An 18688-nucleotide genomic window follows, 5' to 3' on the forward strand; every position below is an offset into this window, starting at 1 on the left:
ACTTCTTACTGGGCGCATTGAGACCCCTCGAGTGATGGGAAAGCTACTTGATGAGTATGGAATCAGAACAGGGGTCTTTGCATATTCTTAAAGGATATCTAGAATTTAAGGTTGCTAGGATATAAACTCAATAATGGCAGAGATCTTACTTGCTGATGTAGAACAGAGTAAGCATTCAATAAGTATTTGTTGAGCGAGTGACTGGATCTGAATTGAGTGTTTTAACTGTCCTGATAATGTCCTAGTCATTAGACTCAGTAGCCTCTCTCCTGGATAAGAGTGGGAGCCCACCATACATTCTTATTCAGATTCTGCTGGTTCTAGACTCTTTATGGACCCCACCCTTCTTTTATGACATCATCAACAGGGCATGTGACACTTACGTTACAGATGATTTATTTCACTCTCTGATGAAATTTGGGAGTCACCCTGGCCTCTTTAACACATTTACAGATCATCTTATAGGGTGACTTTTTCTTTTTTTTTTTTTAAATCTTGTCCCAAGTTCTATGAGGGTTTTTGTTTTATATTTTCCGGGTTACTGGCTTCCAGCACAGGTAGGTAGGGGACAACCGAACTGTGGTGGTTTATATCTTTACAGACACCCAGAGTTCTTTGTACAGGTCTGGATCTACCCGCCGTCAAGGTGTCCAAAGGCAGAACAGCGCGTTTCACTCCACGGTAGATCTCAAAGCCCTTACAAGACTAAAGCAGAGATTGGCTGATCATTCCTACCTCTGAGAGCGCGCGGGGGCGGCTATCCAAGTACAGCCTCCCTCGGAACTCCCCGATCTGCCTCTGAGACTCGGGTTTAGCATCGGAAGCTCCCTGTGAGCACGTAGCCTATCGACTTTCATATTCCCAGACGCCTTCGGTACGGAGGCATCTGTGTTCTCTCTGGAGCCTAGGTCATGTCCTTAGCTGAAGACGAAGGGTGCGGGGCGGCCAGGGCCCCCGATCTAACGCCCATCGCTGGGAATGGGGACGTGAGTCACCGCTTCGGTCTGCGGGGCGGTTTTCTGTTAAGGGCTCCGTGCTCCTCATCCGGATAAGGGCACCCGGGTTTTTCTGGCCTTCTGCAGGGGAGCACGGCCCCCTCAGAGTCCAGGAGCGACCTCGGTCTTCCGGCTTGCTTTTTATCCCTCCTACGTCCCCTCCCCAGTTTCCTCTATCTTCTGTCCAACCTCCTCAGACTGAGGACCCTCAGACATCTCCCTCAGGCCCGGCCCGGCTTCCGGCACGCCAATTCAGAGGCCCAAATTTGGCGTGGGAGAAGCACGGCAGCGCAAAAAACCCACAAGCTGCAGGCCAGAGGCTAGGAGGTCTGGGGCCCCTTGCCCCGCGCCCGCGCGCCCCGCCCCCTCCCGCGGGCCCGCCCCTCCCACGCACGTCACGTCCGGCCCGGCCCCCGCCCGCTCTCCGCCCTCCGCCCTCCGCTCTCCTCCCGCTCGCCGTTAGGGAGGTTCTGCGCCTCAGCCGGTGCCACCGTCGCCGCTCCCGCCCCCTCTTCCGCGTCTCCGCCGCAGCCACCGCCGGGGGCATCCGGGGGTCGCTTACCGGGCTGGCCCCGCGCTGCAGCCGTCGCTTCAGCCTCCCTCCAGCGGCCGCCGCAGGAAGAAGCTCGCCGGCCGCGGAGCCTCTCGGGGCCTCAGTTCTCGCCCTCTTGCCGCCGCCGCGGGTCCTGGAGAAGCGGCCGCGGCCAGGGAACGGGGCGTCGCGGTTCCAACGGTAGGTGAACGGGCGGGTACCCATATCTGCGCATGCGCGTGTCCCCTGTCGCCGCGGCCGTCCCCCCTCTGCCGCCCCCCAGCGCCGTGTCCCACCCGCGCCGGACTCAAGGGCGTTGCACGTCGGGGTGCGGGGGATCCGGGCAGTGCCCGGCGGGTGAGGCATTCCGTAGAAAGGGCCCCCTTTTTGGTGGAGCAAGAGGAGATGAAGCTATGCCCCTGGCTCCTGGGGGGTGTGGCAGTCTTCGATTTTTCAGTCCCTGCAGTGCGCTTGAGCGAGTGTGCCTTCTCACCTAGCTCCCCCGAAGTAGAAGGCACAGCAACCCACGCTTGTTTGCTAGCCTCCTCTGCACACTGGACCTGCGCCACCTCCCTGCCCACTTCCTTCATACTGGGCAGTGAAGTTGATGCAGAAAAAAAAGTGTGGTTTATTCCGGGCTCAGCTGCGCCCCTTTTTAAGATCACGTGAGATGAGTGGTTGCTGACTTCCTTAAATCTCTCAGAGAATATAGCCAAAATTGGGCTGTTGGTGCACTGGGGACTTGTGTAGAATGCATTGTGCATAGGCCAGGCTAGAGGAGTTACAGCATTAAGTTTCAAATGGGGCGACTGGTTTCCGAGATAAGGTTATAGGAAATTGAATCGGTTGCCACACCTGCCCAGTAGGAAATTGGTAAACTTTTGTTTGTAATAAATTAAAAATCAAACTGACTTTTAGGAAGGCAGTTGCAGAATTACACTCGATTCCCCAATATGCTGTCTAATCAGTGAAAAAAGTACCTAAAGTTGGGCATTTACCTTACTTTCAAGTTTCTGATAGTGTAAAAATGGCAACAGGAACCACAGAAAATGCAGGCTATGAACATTAAATAACTGTGATGCGCTGACTTTTCAAGGCAGACGTAAAAGGATGATTTTGAATTATTGACTTTCTGGGTTAATGTGAGAATGTGTTCAGCTTTCCTTTTTGTAACCTTGCAATACTTGTTGGCCAGGGTTTCTCACAGATACTGTGCACTTGGTAAGTCCTTGTTGAATGGAGTTGAATAAACTGGTCGTTATTTGTATAGCCATCAGAGCCCCTTCTTACTTTCTTAATCTGTGCGGCTTTTAAAATTGGGGCAGTATTTACTCAGCTCATTCCATTTGCAATAACATGGATGGACCTTGAGGGAATTATGTTAAGTGAAATTAGCCAGTTAGAGAAGGACAATCTCTGTATGACTCCACTCATATGAGGAATTTAAAAATGTAGACGGAGAGAACAGATTGGTGGCTACCAGGGGAGAGGTGGGGTGGGGGGTGGGCACAGGGGGTGGAGTGGTGCACCTGCAACACGACTGACAATCAATACCGTACAAGTGAAATTTTACAAGTTTGTAACCTATCATTAACTCAATAAAAAAAAATTGGGGCAGTATTTTTTCCAGTTTAATTGTGTCACCAATTAGGGATCTGTGACACAGCTTAAATCCTTGGGAAGATGCAGAAAGACACATCACAGTGTCATAAAATTCTTCATTGGGTGTAGTAAATGTTTATTTTTTATTAGAATGCCATTGTTTTAGGACAGAGAAAATGGCTGAAAAAAATACGTTGTGACTTGTCAGTTTTTCCCCATCAATAAAATAACTACATTTATCATTTATTAATAACTTCAGTCTGTGCATGGCTCTCTCTTTGTTGTACACTAACTTTAATACTATTGGAGAATATAATAGTATAAATTGCTGTAGCTATACTTTGAAAAAAAATCGTGGTAAATATACCAACCAAATTTTCCGTTTTAGCCATTTTTAAGTGTACAATTCAGTGGCATTAAGTATATTAATAATGTTAGGCAACCATTACCACTATCCATTTCCAGAACTTTTTCATCATCCCAAACATAATAATTCCGCATTCCCTCTTCCTTCCCAGCTCCTGGTAACCTCTGTTCTACTTTCTGTCTCTGTAATTTGCCTATTCTAGCTACTTCACATAGGTAGAATCATACAGCATTTGTCCTTTTGTGTCTAGCTTATTTCATTTAGCGTGTTTTCAGGGTTCATCCATGTTGTAGCGTGTATCAGAATTTCCTTCCTTTTTTAAGGCTGAATAATACATTCCATTTTGTGTGTATATACGGCATTTTCTTTATCCGTTCATCTGTTGATGGATATTTGGATTGTTTTCATCTTTTGACTTTTGTGAATAATGCTGCTGTGAACATTGATGTACAAGTATCTGTTTGAGTTCCTGCTTTCAGTTCTGTTGGTTATATACATAGTGGTGGAATTGCAGGATCATATTGTAATTCTATGTTTAACTTTTTGAGGAACATCCAAACTGTTTTCCAGGGCAGCTGCACCGTTTTACATTTCCATTAGCAATGCACAGGAATTCCAGTTTCTCCACATCCTCTCCAACAGTTGTTACTTTCCCTTTTTGTTTGTTGGTTGGTTGATTTGTTTGATAATAGCCATCCTCTTGGGCGTGAACTGGTGTTTCATTGTGGTTTTGATTTGCTTGTCCCTAAGAGATAGTGATGTTGAATATCTTTTCATTTGTATATCATCTTTGGAGAAATGTGTATTCAAGCCCTTTGCTTTTTTTTGAATTAGTTTTTGTTTCTTTGTTGTTGGAGTTACTTTTTTAAAAAGATTATTTAAAAGTAACTTTTTTTTGGTGAGGAAGATTGTCCCTGAGCTACCATCTGTGCCAGTCTTCCTCTGTTTTGCATGTGGGATGCCATCACAGCATGGCTTGATGAGCGGTGCATAGGTCTGGGCTGGGGATCGGAACCTGCGAACCCCAGGCAGCCACAGCAGAGCCGGTGAGCCTAACCACTATGCTGCTGGGCTGTGCCAAAAGTAACTTTTCTTTTTAAAGGTTTTATTTTTCCTTTTTCTCCCAACCCCCCCTGGTACATAGCTGTGTATTTTTAGTTGTGGGTCCTTCTAGATGTGGCATGTGGAATGCCGCCTCAGCATGACTTGATCAGTGGTGCCATGTCCATGCCCAGGATTCGAACTGGCAAAACCCTGGGCCATTGAAGCAGAGTGCGCAAGCTTAACCACTCGGCCATGGGGCCAGCCGCCCAAAAGTAACTTTTTAAAGTTATTTTGTATTTGAGTTAAATCTTTTACCTGAAAACCTTAGGTTATTAAAATGGATAAAATATTGAAACTTTAAAAACAGAACATTTCTTTTTTACAGATGGATAAACAGCAAAGAGACTGATTTTATATCTGAAAAAGTTTTCCAATTATTAAGTCACACTGTATTTAGATCTCAATTAGATATATATCAGTACCAAGAACTTCTTTCCATCACTTCAGTATTACAAAGGTGTACCCATTAAATGAAGACCCTGTCCTCACCAATGAGTAAGATTACTGCTCCTGCACTTTTCTTTGTTTATAAAGTGTTTTGTTAACATGGCTAGGAGCAGAGGAGGGATTTACTTGGAGAAAAAGGAAGTGTAGTATGTACACATAAACTTGACGTGAGTCAGCGTTCCCTAGGTGAGGCAGTAGGCTGATAAATAAGTAGGTTCACTTTGGGGCCTCATAGAAGAACAGATTTTGATTGGAAATGGAATTAATGAAGAATATTTGGAATGGAATGTAATAAAGGCAGTTTTAGTGCACCAACCGCATAATCAGGAGGAACATTAAATAGATATTAGTAATAATGAGATTACAGCAGTAACTCATTATCTGATTGATTAATTCATTCACCAGATACTTATTTATCTCCTTCTAAATGCCAGAGATACATTGAGGAGCAAAACCCAAGCAGTCACTTGGTGATGGTTGCACAACTGTAAATTTACTAGATATCATTGAATTGTACACTTGAAATGAGTGAATTTTATGGTATGTAAATTGTACTTTAATAAAGCTATTTTTTTTTTTAAAGCAACCCACCAGTGGACTTCAAGGAGCCTATACTCTTTGGGGAGAAACAGAAATTAAACAACACAGAAAGGAATATATAATAAAACTTGTGATGAATGTTTTGGAGCCAAGGAATGATACACCTTGAGTGAAATTAACAGGGGACATCATTAGATTGAGTGGGTTGGAGAAAGCCCCTCCAAGAATGGGACTTGAGTGAGAGCTGAAGATGAGTAGGAGGAAGTGGGAGAGAGTGTTTTAGGTAGATGAACCAGCATGTACAAAAGTCTTAGGTTGTTGGGACCAGCCTGGTGGTGCAGTGGTTAAGTGCGCACGTTCTGCTTTGGCGGCCCGGGGTTCACTAGTTCGGATCCCGGGTGCGGACATGGCACTGCTTCTCAAGCCATGCTGTGGTAGGCATCCCACATTTAAAGTAGAGGAAGATGGGCATGGATGTTAGCTCAGGGCCAGTCTTCCTCAGCAAAAAGAGGAGGATTGGCAGCAGATGTTAGCTCAGGGCTAATCTTCCTCAAAAAAAAAAAGATGTTAGGTTGAGGAAAATGCAGTGGGTTGACAAGATGATTTAATGAAATTTACTGGATTTCTACTAGAGAAGGAAGTACCCCAAATCTTTTCTGTCAGGTTATTACCTAGCTCTAGTATATATGTACTTTTTCTTGTGTACATGATGTATAATAATTCCTATCTTTCTGGTTTTAAACAGTTTTCGGAGAGATGTCTGACATGTTTCTATTATTGTCCTTTTCAGGAATAGAAAAATAGAAAAGTTGAGTTGTTTACTTATTAAAATATTTATTTTTGCTTTTGTATATCAAGCTACTCTTCCATACAATTGAAAAGAAAAAGTGAAAATAAAGCTGAAAACCACTCATTGATTGACATTGTAGGTGCTTAATATTTTTGGGAGGAGGCCATGGGAAGGTGCTTTGTGGTCATAATTGGAACAAACACCAGTCACAGTGGATTAAAAATTTGGAAAGGCAAAGGATTAGATAAGATGAGAGAATTTTTATAGGAAAAGCAGACCATATTATGGTTATTGTAGAATCACTTTTGAAAATAATAATTTCAAAAGATATATTTTTTCTAATAGTATTCTAATGTTTGAATAATGATTTTTGACTAACAAGTACAAAATATTTGTGTTTTATGAATTGCCTTGTGTGTGGCTTCATACATTTCAGTGAAATTTTAAACAAAATTTTCAGTGATGACTGTAGTCGTTGTTGCCTGAAAGAGCATCCACCTAAAAAGACAGCTGACAGAGTTCTAGTCACTAGTTTCTTCAGCTGTCTTTGAGATTTGTTTTTGTTCCTCTTCTGAGAAAGGGAATGATAATCTGCCCTGCTTATCTCACAGGGCTGGTTGTGAGGATTCAGTTCAATAGTGAACTGGAAAGTACACCAGAAATGATAGCATCAGTTCACATATTGGGGATCTGCCATTGTTTAGTGTTCACAAACGGGGAAACAAAGACAAAGTCATATTTTTTGCTCTTGAAGTTCACAATCTAGTGGGGAAGACAAATACAAAAATAAGTATAATCAGTGCTTTTTTGTTCATGTGCCAGCTTCCTTTTTTTTTTCCCCCAGAGCAGTTTTTACACAAGTGAGTGCAAAAGAGAAATATTCTGATCTCAAGGGACCCATTTGGCTAGAACAAGTTGTGGAATTACCCTCAATACCCCTTACCTGAAAAAATGAAGTGTGTTGTAGTTTTGGATTAATGAGCAGTAAGAAATGATAATCTAGTCTTTTTAAGACCTTACTTAAGGTTGTAGGCCCTAGGTGTGGTAGGCCCTGGGTGTGTGTTTTCAGTGGAGAAGAAATGAAAGGTTACTGGAATAGGGGAGTCTTGAAGAGTCAGTATTTGTCAAAATTGAGATTGTGTGCGCACATGTAACTGACTAGAATATGTTTTTTTGTGTGTGTGTGTGAGGAACATTGGCCCTGAACTAACATCTGTGCCAATCTTCCTCTGTTTTTTATGTGGGATGCTGCCACAGCATGGCTTGAACTGTGCTAGGTCTGCGGTGGGATCTGAACCTGCAAACCCAGGGGCACTGAAATGGTGTGTGTGAACTTAACCACTGTGCCACAGGGCAGGTCCCTAATATGTCTTCTCTATTATGCATGTATGCTTTCTCAGATATTTTGTGTCACCTTCTAAATTGTAATGCTTTTTTTTTTTGGTTTAAAATGAGTCAATCATTGTGTTGATACTTAGTGGAAAGAGCTAATTTAGCAGATAATTGCTTTCACTTAACAGAAAATCACGCTAAATTAGTGGACCATGACATTAGTGGACCAGTGACATATGGGCGAAGGGAACCTGTTGGGAGCCATCTTGCTCTAGCACATTACAGACTTACCCTTTAATCAGGGAACAGGCATTTAAAGTATCTCCTTTGCTCCTACTTTCATAAGGAGGATTAAACATCCCTCTACTACTCTTTCCTGTATTTCGTGCACTGGTGTGTGAACCGTGTATAGCTCTAAGAGGTCATCCTCGGGGGAAGTTTCTTCATCTAATCTTGGAGACTAACTCCAGAAACCTCATGGTCTCCGTGGCTCTTTGAATCACAGTTGTGGCTGGTTTCCAAGTGAATGCAAAAGTAAGTCTTTTGCCCTTCTAATAGTGCTCATTTTAATGTTCTGGTTTCTTAAGACCTAAATTGCTTTCAGTAGAAAGATTTGTGATTCCATCTAGTGGCACATTCTGGCATCACCATTTACAAATTTTGAATTTGAGTTGACTTGAGGCTCACAACTGAGGAATTTTGTACAGGGTTTGAGATCAGTGAGGAGAATAGATGAGAGGACTTAGTCACAGGGGATTTTATCTCCCTCTGGCTTATTACTTTTGCTTTGATTTGAATAGCTGGAAATCATGGTTGGTGGTTATAAAGTAATTGAATGTGGCCATGAAACCTGTTTGAGAGTTTCTCAAAATTAGCCAGGCTATTTACCAATAGATTATCTCTAGGGGCAACCAATTTTTGCCTGAGTACTTTGTGTAAGAGAGGAATAATGAGCTGTCTGAAGGTTCAGTGTTTTACGTTGAGTGGGTTGCAGTCTGAGAAATATATGTGCTATATCTAGTACCGCAATTTGGCAAGTGTAGTCCTACAAAATATGCTTGATTCCATTGTAGTTTTGTGTAATCATCATGCAGGAGGATTGTTTCCTCAAGTAGTATGTTAAAGTGCACACACATAAACAGATCCTCGGGCATCGTGATAATAATTGTTGCAGGAAATACTTTATACTCTTTTTTGCTTTTATTTTGTTTTTAAGGCAAAGAAGTTCCTAATCTTTTGAGTATTAGCGCTCTCTTTAATTTAAAAACTTTATAGTCCTAAGTTTTGTTTTAGTTATACTTTGATAAATTGCTTAAGGGCAAAGTCAGTATGAATTTAATGATAGATTTAAATGACTTGTTGTTTTCCTGATCAAAGTAGCATCTATGAACACTTGATAGATAAGTTTGATAGATAAGTTATGTGCTGTTGAGATATTTGTTCAGCCTTTGTGTTTGTTTGGTACTGTTAAGGATCTCAAATAAATTAATGCCTTGTCAGTTTCTCAGGCCAGGAAGGAATCAGTGATGTAGCATATTGGCAACTTTTGTAGTATCATCCTGTTGAGTTAGAATCGAAGAGGTGCCTTTTCCTTTGCTTTGGTGAATTGTTTAATGCTCACTAATGAAAAGCTGAATGTATGGAGCAAGGTTAAATTTATTTTCCTTAAACTTTGGCTCATTGACTTAGAGTTAGTTACAGCAATTGTCTACAAACTTAATCTCTGTTCCCAAAATTTACCATCTTTATTGAGACCCAGCTCCCTCTTAGTTTTTCCCTGTTTGTATACTGTTGCTAGGACTTTTTTTTTGGCTTTAGCAGTTATTGAAGTAGCTCTTTTGAAGTTTCCTATGTGAATTGTATCCTATTTTGTCAAAAACATTTGGGGCAAAGTGACTTTTCTTGTCCCTTTCTATTCAGTTTGAAGGTAAAACTTTTTCACATGAAAATGATAATTTATCTTGACAGATGCTGCTCTTACCACAGGTTGCCTTATTCGTAAAATGATAAAACTTTGTTAGTATATTGCTGATCTAATCTTACTACTATTATAGTGTTTTTTTGAATTATTTGCTTTGAAAAGACTTCAAACAAGTTTCTAAAATTTATCGTGTCTTCAGTGCAACTTTATTCATTTTCTTAGTTATGCTATATAGAAAATTTAGTAATTTCTGAATGCTAAATAGCAAAGAAGGGCAAAACAGAATTGATTCTTGAAATATGATTAAAATAAACCTTTTATTTTCTTTTTGTGAGTGAAAAGTATATTTTAAAAATGTCATATTCTGTAATAAAAATAGTTTGGCATTAAATAGTTAATCTATTAATAATGCTATGCCTTTATTCATGTGATTTCTTTTTTAAATTTTTTTCAGATTTATTGAAGTATAATTTATATACAGTAACATTCACTAATTTAAAATGTCCAGTTCAATGAGTTTTGACAAGTGTATTAAGCGTGTAACCATCACTGCCACAGTCATGACAGAACATTTCCATCTCCTCAAAAAGTTCTCAGTGCTTTTTAGTTTTCTCATCGGTGAAATGAATATAATGAAAGTATCTATCTCCATAGGATTGTTGTAAGGATTAAATGAGTTAATACAGTTAAAGCCCTTAAAATAGTTCCTGGCATATTGTAGGAACTCAGTTTATGTTCTCTGCTGTTATTATCCATAGTGTTGATGTTGGTGTTCCACCCTTTTTTAAAAGCCCCTCACGACTAATTTTTTTTTTTTTTAAAGATTGGCACCTGGGCTAACAACTGTTGCCGATCTTTTTTTTTTTCTGCTTTATCTCCCCAACTCCCCCCTGTACACAGTTGTATATCTTAGTTGCATGTCCTTCTAGTTGTGGCATGTGGGACGCTGTCTCAACATGGCCTGACGAGTGGGGCCATGTCCGCACCCAGGATCTGAACCCTGGGCCGCCGCAGCGGAGCGTGCGAACTTAACCACTCGGCCATGGAGCCGGCTCCCCCTCACTACTAATTTTATTAGATACTTAAAACTTAAAGATTCTTAAACACATCTACTAAAAAAGATGTGTTGGTTGCTATCATGTATATGTTTATGTAAATAGAACTGAGTGGAGTGCACAAGTACCTTGAGCGTTATCAGAACTCAAGTTGATAGCTGATGTATGAAGGTACACTTTCCTGAATGTACCCATCACCTAGCTTTATTGATAATTGGTATTTAATTGTATTATTTTTATTACTCTCGTCTCATGGTGAAGTTGTTTTGTTGTTAGTACTGTCCAGTCGATTCTGACTCCTAGCAACCCTGTGTACGGCAGAGCTGTTCCCTGCCCGGTCTTTTTGCACCATACTCTGCTGCCTTTTATAGGGTTTTCATGGCGAAATTTTTTTTTTTTAAAGATTTAATTTTTTTCCTTTTTCTGCCCAAAGCCGCCTGGTACATAGTTGTGTATTCTTCATTGTGGATCCTTCTAGTTGTGGCATGTGGGACGCCGCCTCAGCTTGGTTTGATGAGCAGTGCCATGTCCGCACCTAGGATTTGAACCAACGAAACACTGGGCCACCTGCTGCGGAGCATGCGAACTTAACCACTCGGCGATGGGGCCAGCCCCTCATGGCGAATTTTTTCCAGAAGTGGGTGGCCACGTCCTTCTTCCTAGTCTTAGTCTAGAAGCTCTGGTGAAACCTGTTTACCATGGGTGACCCTGCTGGTATTTGAAAAATCAGTGGCATAGCTTTCAGCATCACAGCAACATGTAGCCGCCACAGTATGACAACTGACAGACAGGTGGTGTGGTTCCCTGCCTGGGAAGTGAACCTGGGCCAGGGTGGTGACAGTGCTGAACCTACTAGGGTTGGCTTCATGGTAAAGTATGTGATGTAAAATTGAAAATGATTTCTTATTGGTTGTTACTACCACCAGGCTACGCAGCTGTCACTTGTATTTAAAATGATTTTGCTGTTTTTGTTTATAATAAAATTATACTTTTGGAAATCCTTGTCTGTTTTGAAAGTCTACATGTAATCTCTTGTCTCAAGTCTTTTATTTATTAACTGCTTTCTTTGCATTTTATTGATCCTATCTGCTAAGACATTTCATCAGATCTCTTTGGGACATTTTTCTGTGGTATCTGCTATTTTCTTTGAGAGTTGGATGTTGTAGTTTAGATGTTACTTTAGTTTTCTAGGGCTTTCATAACAAATTACTACAAATAGGGCGACTCTAAAACAATGGAAGTTTTTCTCTTACAGATCAAGAGGCCAGAAGGCTAAAATCAAGGTGTCGGTAGGGCCACACTGTCTCTGCCAGTTTAGGGGAGAATCCTTCCTTGCCTTTTCCAGCTTCTGGTGGCTTTTGGCATTTCTTGTCTTGTGATAGTCTAACTCCAGTTTCTGTGTTCGTCTTCACGTGGGCTTCTTCCCCTCGGTGTGTCTCTGTGTGTCCTGTCCTCTTATAAGGACACCAGTCATTGGATTTAGGACTTACCCTAAATCTAGGATGATTTTTATTTTGAGATCTTTAATTACATATGCAGAGATCCTGTTTCCAAATAAGGTCACATTCTGAGGTTCCAGGTGGACATGAATTTTTGGGGGACATTATTCAACTCACTATAGATATGAAGGGAATATTTACATCATTTAAGCTCTAAAAAGGGGCAGGAAACAGGACTAAATAATGTAAAAAACTACTTTGCAGTTTGCAGAATGTTATTTTGGGCCACTCTAGTCTCAATGCCCTCAGCAGTGTGTTCTAGATAGAGGTCTCAAGTGAATCGTTGGCCAGTAGAGCTTGTAGCATAGGCCTGCAGTTATGAAGTACTTTTTAGCAAGCTAGGAATAAATAACCTCCTAAAATGTATGTCAGACTCTGTGGTCAGTTTCAGTGATAAAATGTGAGATTCTGTGGTACTTTAAATTGTGAGAATTTATATAGAGCGATAGTATAGTATAGTGATTAAGAGCAAAGAGTTTAGGAGTCACACCCTCTGGGTTCAAATTCTGCCTCTAACCCTTATTAGTTGGGTGGACTGTGGGGAAGTTGATGAACTTCTATACAATATCTCATTAAAGTAAGGGTTAAAATAATAATACCTTATCAATACATGTAAAATATTACATGTGTATATATATATACATAGAGCTATATGTATATACTAGAACATAGAATACATGTAAATACATAGAACTGCCTGGCACATAATAACTGCTCATTTAATGTTAGCTGCTGCTGTTTTCTTCATCATCATCAATGCTCTTCTTCAGGAGAAAGACTCACCACCTGAAAGATTTATGCCTTGGGTTTTCATAGTAGTAAGGATGAATTTGTACTGATGTACTGTGTTTAATAAACACAACTTGCTAACAAAATATTTGGAATTTCCTACCCAGCTTCGCCTTAGGAAAGATAGGCTTTTTAGATTTTCTAGTTAGAGGTTGGAAGTAGAGAACACAGGATGAGTTCCTGGCTCCTGATGAGTTACTGGTTCCTGGATTCACTAACAGGACACACTAAACACTGAGCACCCCTTTTAGTGATATGTAGAACTTGCGTCTGACAGATTCTTTGTTTATTGTACATCAAGCAAATCTCCCTTTCCTTTATGTCATGAGGGTATCAATGTGATTTTTAATGTAAGTTCATTAAACATCTTATCCCTGAAGTTAACCTCTCTAAAGGATCTTATATAACTTTGAAGTTGTTTTTGAGATGCATAGACTACATGTTTTAGCAGGCATTTGAGGGTGTTTAGGAAGTAATCATCTATTAAAGATTTGTGTTGGAGGGGCTGGCCTGGTGGTGCATCAGTTAAGTTCGCACATTCCGCTTCGGCGGCCCAGGGTTCGCTGGTTCGGATCCCGGCTGCGGACATGGCACCACTTGGTGAGCCACGCTGTGGTAGGCGTCCCACATATAAAGTAGAGGAAGATGGGCACGGATGTTAGCTCAGGGCCGGTCTTCCTCAGCAAAAAGAGGAGGATTGGCAGCAGTTAGCTCAGGGCTAATCTTCCTCAAACAAAAACAAAAGATTTGTTGTGGAAATATGGTTTTCTCTACCGACGGTTTTTAATGTTTCTCCTGGAGGTATATGTTACTAATAAGACTTTTTTGAAAATGACATTGAATGATAATGCTCTTCTGCTTACCTGAACCTTCTTGAGCAGAGTGCTGCAGTGTAGTTTACTGAAGTTACTGAAAGGTTTTTTAATAGATTACCAGCATTCATAGAAGATGATGAGACCAAATATTAGAACACATTGCCAGACAGGTTTTGCCCTCTCTCTGCAGCCTCTTCGCTCATCTTTTAACATTATGCAAAGAGAGAAAGGAAACTGGTTCTTTGTCTACTACGTGCATGTATTATCTCAGTTAAACTTAACAGGTGTATAGGTATTATTTTATATATGGAAACCCAGGCTTAGAGACATGAAAGTTGTTCAAGGTCACGTCTACAGAATGGTGGAGTTGATGTTTGAACGTATGCCTTTCTGGTTCTAACTGCTCTTTTCCAACATGTGCTATTGCCTTTCCCAATCAGAAAGCTCAGATGACTGTGTTCTTGTTAACAAAATATTTGTTCTATGCAAAGAAAAGAATAAAGTATATAAGTTCAGTTGCAAGCTTAAAATCATGGCTTTCATTCTTTGATCTGAAAATGATTCCATGTTTAGTTCTGAGTGTATGTGGCTGGAATGGAACTGGGTGGGGTGTGTGTGCACAAATGAATGGTCTATTGAGGAAAATGGATTGTTTGGGTGATGTAATCCCTGAAGATGTGTACTGTCAACGAGTCTCCTGTGCAAGTCCTTCATTTATTTATTTTTAGCAGAAAGATTCTTACCTAAGCTAACCATCATAATTTGAAATCTTGTGTAAGATTTTGCCTCTAACTAGGTCACAGACAGATTTTTTAAGGCAGGAGAATGTTTTTCAGGATAGGCTCCTTCCTAAATGGACTTCACTGCATATTCTAGTCTCTTCTTACAAAGATATTGTGAGAAATTAAAAGAATTGTTTTTTTCTTCTAGATTAACTGCTGAAGTACTGATCGAGTTCTGTGTTTCTTCAATGAGGAACTACAGGCTGATCTTCTGCCATAATCTCAAACAGCCATAAATGACAAAAGAATGCTTGCTCAGTGAGGGTAGCTGGTGCAGAAGCCGTTTTTTAAACTTAGGTGTTTAAGTAATCAAAGGTAAGTTTTCAAAATGATAGCTATCTCATGCTGTATAAATCCACAGAAATTTTGGAGTTTATCTCCTATTGCTGCTATTTGATTATTAACTTGAGATTTTGTAGTTTTTAGCTGGCACCAGATGTGTTGAAGAATGGCTCTTGTTTATCTAAAACTATTTAAATTTTTGGCATTTTGCTGGTCCTAAGTTAAATTCTACTGTTTCTGTAAATTGGATGGATTTATTTCCCAGTCACGTTGTGACACTCTCTTTATCCAGTGGGTGTACCTATTGTATATATGGACCTTATTTTTGTAAACTTTAGAATATTGAGCAGATTTATTTTTTTGCTCTATCTTTCTCTGGTAGTACGAAAGGAGTTGTTTCTCTGGGGGGATGAAAAAAGCCCAGTTGGTGTTGTTTTGTTTGTTATCAACTTTTGAAAAACATTTTTCTGTCTTTTAAAAATACTCCTTTGCCACATAAATTAATAAATGTTTCTTAGAAAAATTTTTCTTGGGATGACTTGTTCTTTGATGCTTCAGATATTGGAAATATTTTCTCCCATTCTTTGTTTACTGATCACAATTCCTACAAAGTTAAGACAGATAACTTGTCTTTTCAACTAGTCTGGCTGTGGAAATGTTTCTTTTGAATAATTATAAAACAGCAGGATTGATAAAAGAACATTTTCATTGAAAGCTGATGTCTAGAACTGAAAAATTTCCCTTGTTTATAAAAACATATTATGATTGTTCTGTCATGTAGAAATAAGAACTGATTAATCTTTTTCTTATTAGCCCATTGTTTATAAAATGTGATTATTAGCCCATCACTTTATAAAAAGTGATTCTCTGCTGTTTGGGTGCTTATGAATTGAGGGATTAGGTGAGCTTCGTATAGCAGAGTCCAGAAATGATTGGGTTTGGCTTTTTACCTGTGTTATTAATAAGCTTGGTTAGTGAAGGTCCTCTTGGAGCCAGATTTGCCCCTTAATTTGTCTTTGGGACATTAATGTCCTTTGCTAAGTTTAATGATCAATTTTGCTGTAGTTTGATAAATATGCAAACAGTAAAGGGAGCATTCAAAACTAACTCTACATAGTAGAGAAAATGCTTAGATGATTATATTGAGCTTTATTTGTAGAACGCACTACGGGCCTGATAACTGGAACATATTTAGCAGATGGACACATTCAGGTGTAAAGCTTTTTACTTTAATGTATTTAGTCATATTGCCACCTGTTAATCATTATAGTTTTTTTTTTGTCTTTCATTTGGCAGAAAAGACAGCTTTGATTTCTGGCTGCAAAAAAGATATGAGGAAGAGCTCCTCCCCTTCCTTGAGTAACTGCAACTCCGTTCTTGCTAACAAAATATTTGGAATTCCACTTGATGAGCTGCAGCAGGGAGGACATCCAGACAATGAGGTTCCGTTCATAGTCCGCCATGTTGTGGACTATATTGAGGAACATGGTATATATTTCCTTACTTTGAGGGCTAGCCTTTGTTTTAATAAACACAACTTACACCTTTTTGACCTTGGATTTTTTTTTTTTTTTAGTGTGGAAAGTCCAAAATATAGTGAGGAAAAACAGTAGAAATTCCTTTTACCATGCTAGTGTGTCTTTTACTTAAAGTCATATACTTAGAAATGCCCACTCAGAGCATTTTTAGTGGGGGGTGGGAGTGTTGATAGAAATATTTTTATTGGCTAATAGGGGGTGGGATAAAATAGAATATCCCTCAGGACAGAGATAGTATGTTTCTAGATGTGTACTTTGAATATGTGTAGCCCAATCAGGGGAGCCAAGGCTGGCTTTCCAAAAGTATGAATATTTTAAGTTGATTGGAGAATGAATATGTAAGGCCAAATAATCAAAGTTGAGGCTTATTTAATTTTTGCCTTGGACTAATGTAGGAGGTCTGGAGCAACAAGGACTTTTTCAAGTCAATGGAAATGCTGAGACAGTGGAGTGGCTTCGGCAGAGATATGACAGTGGAGAAGAGGTGGATTTGGTTAAGGAAGCAGATGTTCCCTCAGCTATTAGTCTTCTTAGGTTTTTCCTCCAGGAACTTCCTGAACCTGTTATCCCCGGCAGTTTGCATATTCACCTGATGCAGCTTTCTCAAGGTAACGTAATTTGATTCTTATCAGTCAGTCATTTAACATTAATTTCAAAGTCCTTACCTTTTAGAAATCTTGACATGAAAACAGTAATTATAGAGTTCTGAAATTAATTTCATATGTTTCCATTTGGGGACATACTCTCTTTGGGGATGTATGGTCTAGTCAGGGGAATGGCAACTTGTTAGATTCCTGTAGTATTATTTACTTTTTATGAATGGTCTTGGTAAGCCTAAGATACAAGGTGAGAAGGAGAAGCAGGAAAGGCAGGAGAGAAGAAAAAGGAGTAGGAGAGTAGGGAAAGAAGGAAGAAAAATATATATAAGGTGATATGTGTGGCAGAATGTCTGATAATAGCTAGTGGTGTTGCTTAATGGTGATGTTACTATAGAATATTTACTCCTGGTTTGATAGAACTTCCTAGAGAGAACTAGAGGACAACTTTGATTCTAAGTTTGGACTATAACCTAAAGCTTGTTCTTGGACACCTGCCTGAAGGAAATAAGGTATCATAGTGGACATCAAACACCAAGCCAAATAAAGAAAAAAAATTGATTTATCCTTGTTGGGTTGTTTTTTTGGTGGTAGCTAAAAGTAGAGCTGGAATGGAATAGGGACAAGAAAAATAAAGGTAGAGGTAGGCAGACAGGTAAAAGAATCAAGAGGTAAGGAAATGCATCTCTTCCTAGAGCCAAATGGTATTCATGTATACGTAATGAAGTGATGTGTTTCATTATATGGGGACTTTATAAAGTTCGCATGTAATATTACACATTCATTGAATTTTTGAATTATTTTTTCTAGCTTTTCTCTGTATTATGGAGTCTTTTTAATTTTTTGAATTGGGGCTTCTAGAGAAATTCACTTGTGTTAAGAAATTATAACTACTTCTTTAATGTCTATCGCTGTCATAGCTGGACATTTTATAATATGTTTGTATGTATCCTTAAGCAGTATGTAGTCAGAGAAGGAAAATTTCCTTTTAAGAGTATTTATCTATCTTTTTCTTAAATTCTAAATACCTGTGAGCCTAAATTTTGGATGCCTCGGATTTATGTGTTAAGGTCAATGCAAAGATATTTTGTGACCCTTTATATATGTTTTCTTCTTTACAGCTGGATGATAGGACTCACTTTGAACTTTCTGTATTCAGAAATGGTTAGCCTGATTCAATTTTGTTCTTTTGTTGTGCTACCTGATCACAAAACATGTTTCAAAATGAAATGTCAATAATGTTTCGTTTTTTCAAAATATAACTTGATTTTTTTCTCCTAACAAACTTTACATTTTTTGTTTTGAATTTCTGAATCCATTTCTTCCTCTTCTTGTAGAAATTTTTAAAAATGTTTATATTGAGTCACCCAATAAGTATCCATTAAATATGTAATGAAACTGATTGTGTTAGTTTTTTGAGCCCTATTTATGACTTGAGCCATTTTTGTTTTTATAGTGATAGAGTTCCATATTCCCTTTATTAGCTGAATTGCAGACAAGTCTTTAAAGTTCCAAGAATCAGATAATCTTTAATCTTGAATGAAAATTTATAAATGAATAGTTGGAATAAGATTTCATGGTAATAAAGTCACTGACTGTCATTCATACTACCTGTGAGAAGCTATTTTATCACTAGGATTATCATTTTGATTGGTATTAACTTAAAAATATGACAGCATCACACACCATGTTATCATTCATG

General features: G+C 39.4%; 1 protein-coding gene across 8 annotated transcripts in view; it reads left to right on the forward strand.

The window, feature by feature from the left end:
* Positions 1-1440: 1440 nt before the first annotated feature.
* The window catches only part of FAM13B (family with sequence similarity 13 member B), a 96373-nt gene continuing 79125 nt past the window's right edge, over positions 1441-18688 (forward strand). For 2 of the 8 annotated variants that reach the window (XM_046666049.1, XM_046666054.1), the window contains exons 1-4: positions 1441-1728; positions 14719-14885; positions 16149-16340; positions 16786-16998. In XM_046666049.1, coding sequence (XP_046522005.1) covers positions 16184-16340; positions 16786-16998 — 370 coding nt within the window. In that variant the 5' untranslated portion in view covers positions 1441-1728; positions 14719-14885; positions 16149-16183. The remainder of the gene's footprint in view (positions 1729-14718; positions 14886-16148; positions 16341-16785; positions 16999-18688) is intronic. The other 6 variants (XM_046666052.1, XM_046666051.1, XM_046666053.1 and 3 more) reach the window with 4 other exon arrangements.

This window comes from Equus quagga, chromosome 7, assembly GCF_021613505.1.
Source record: "Equus quagga isolate Etosha38 chromosome 7, UCLA_HA_Equagga_1.0, whole genome shotgun sequence".
Taxonomy (NCBI): domain Eukaryota; kingdom Metazoa; phylum Chordata; class Mammalia; order Perissodactyla; family Equidae; genus Equus; species Equus quagga.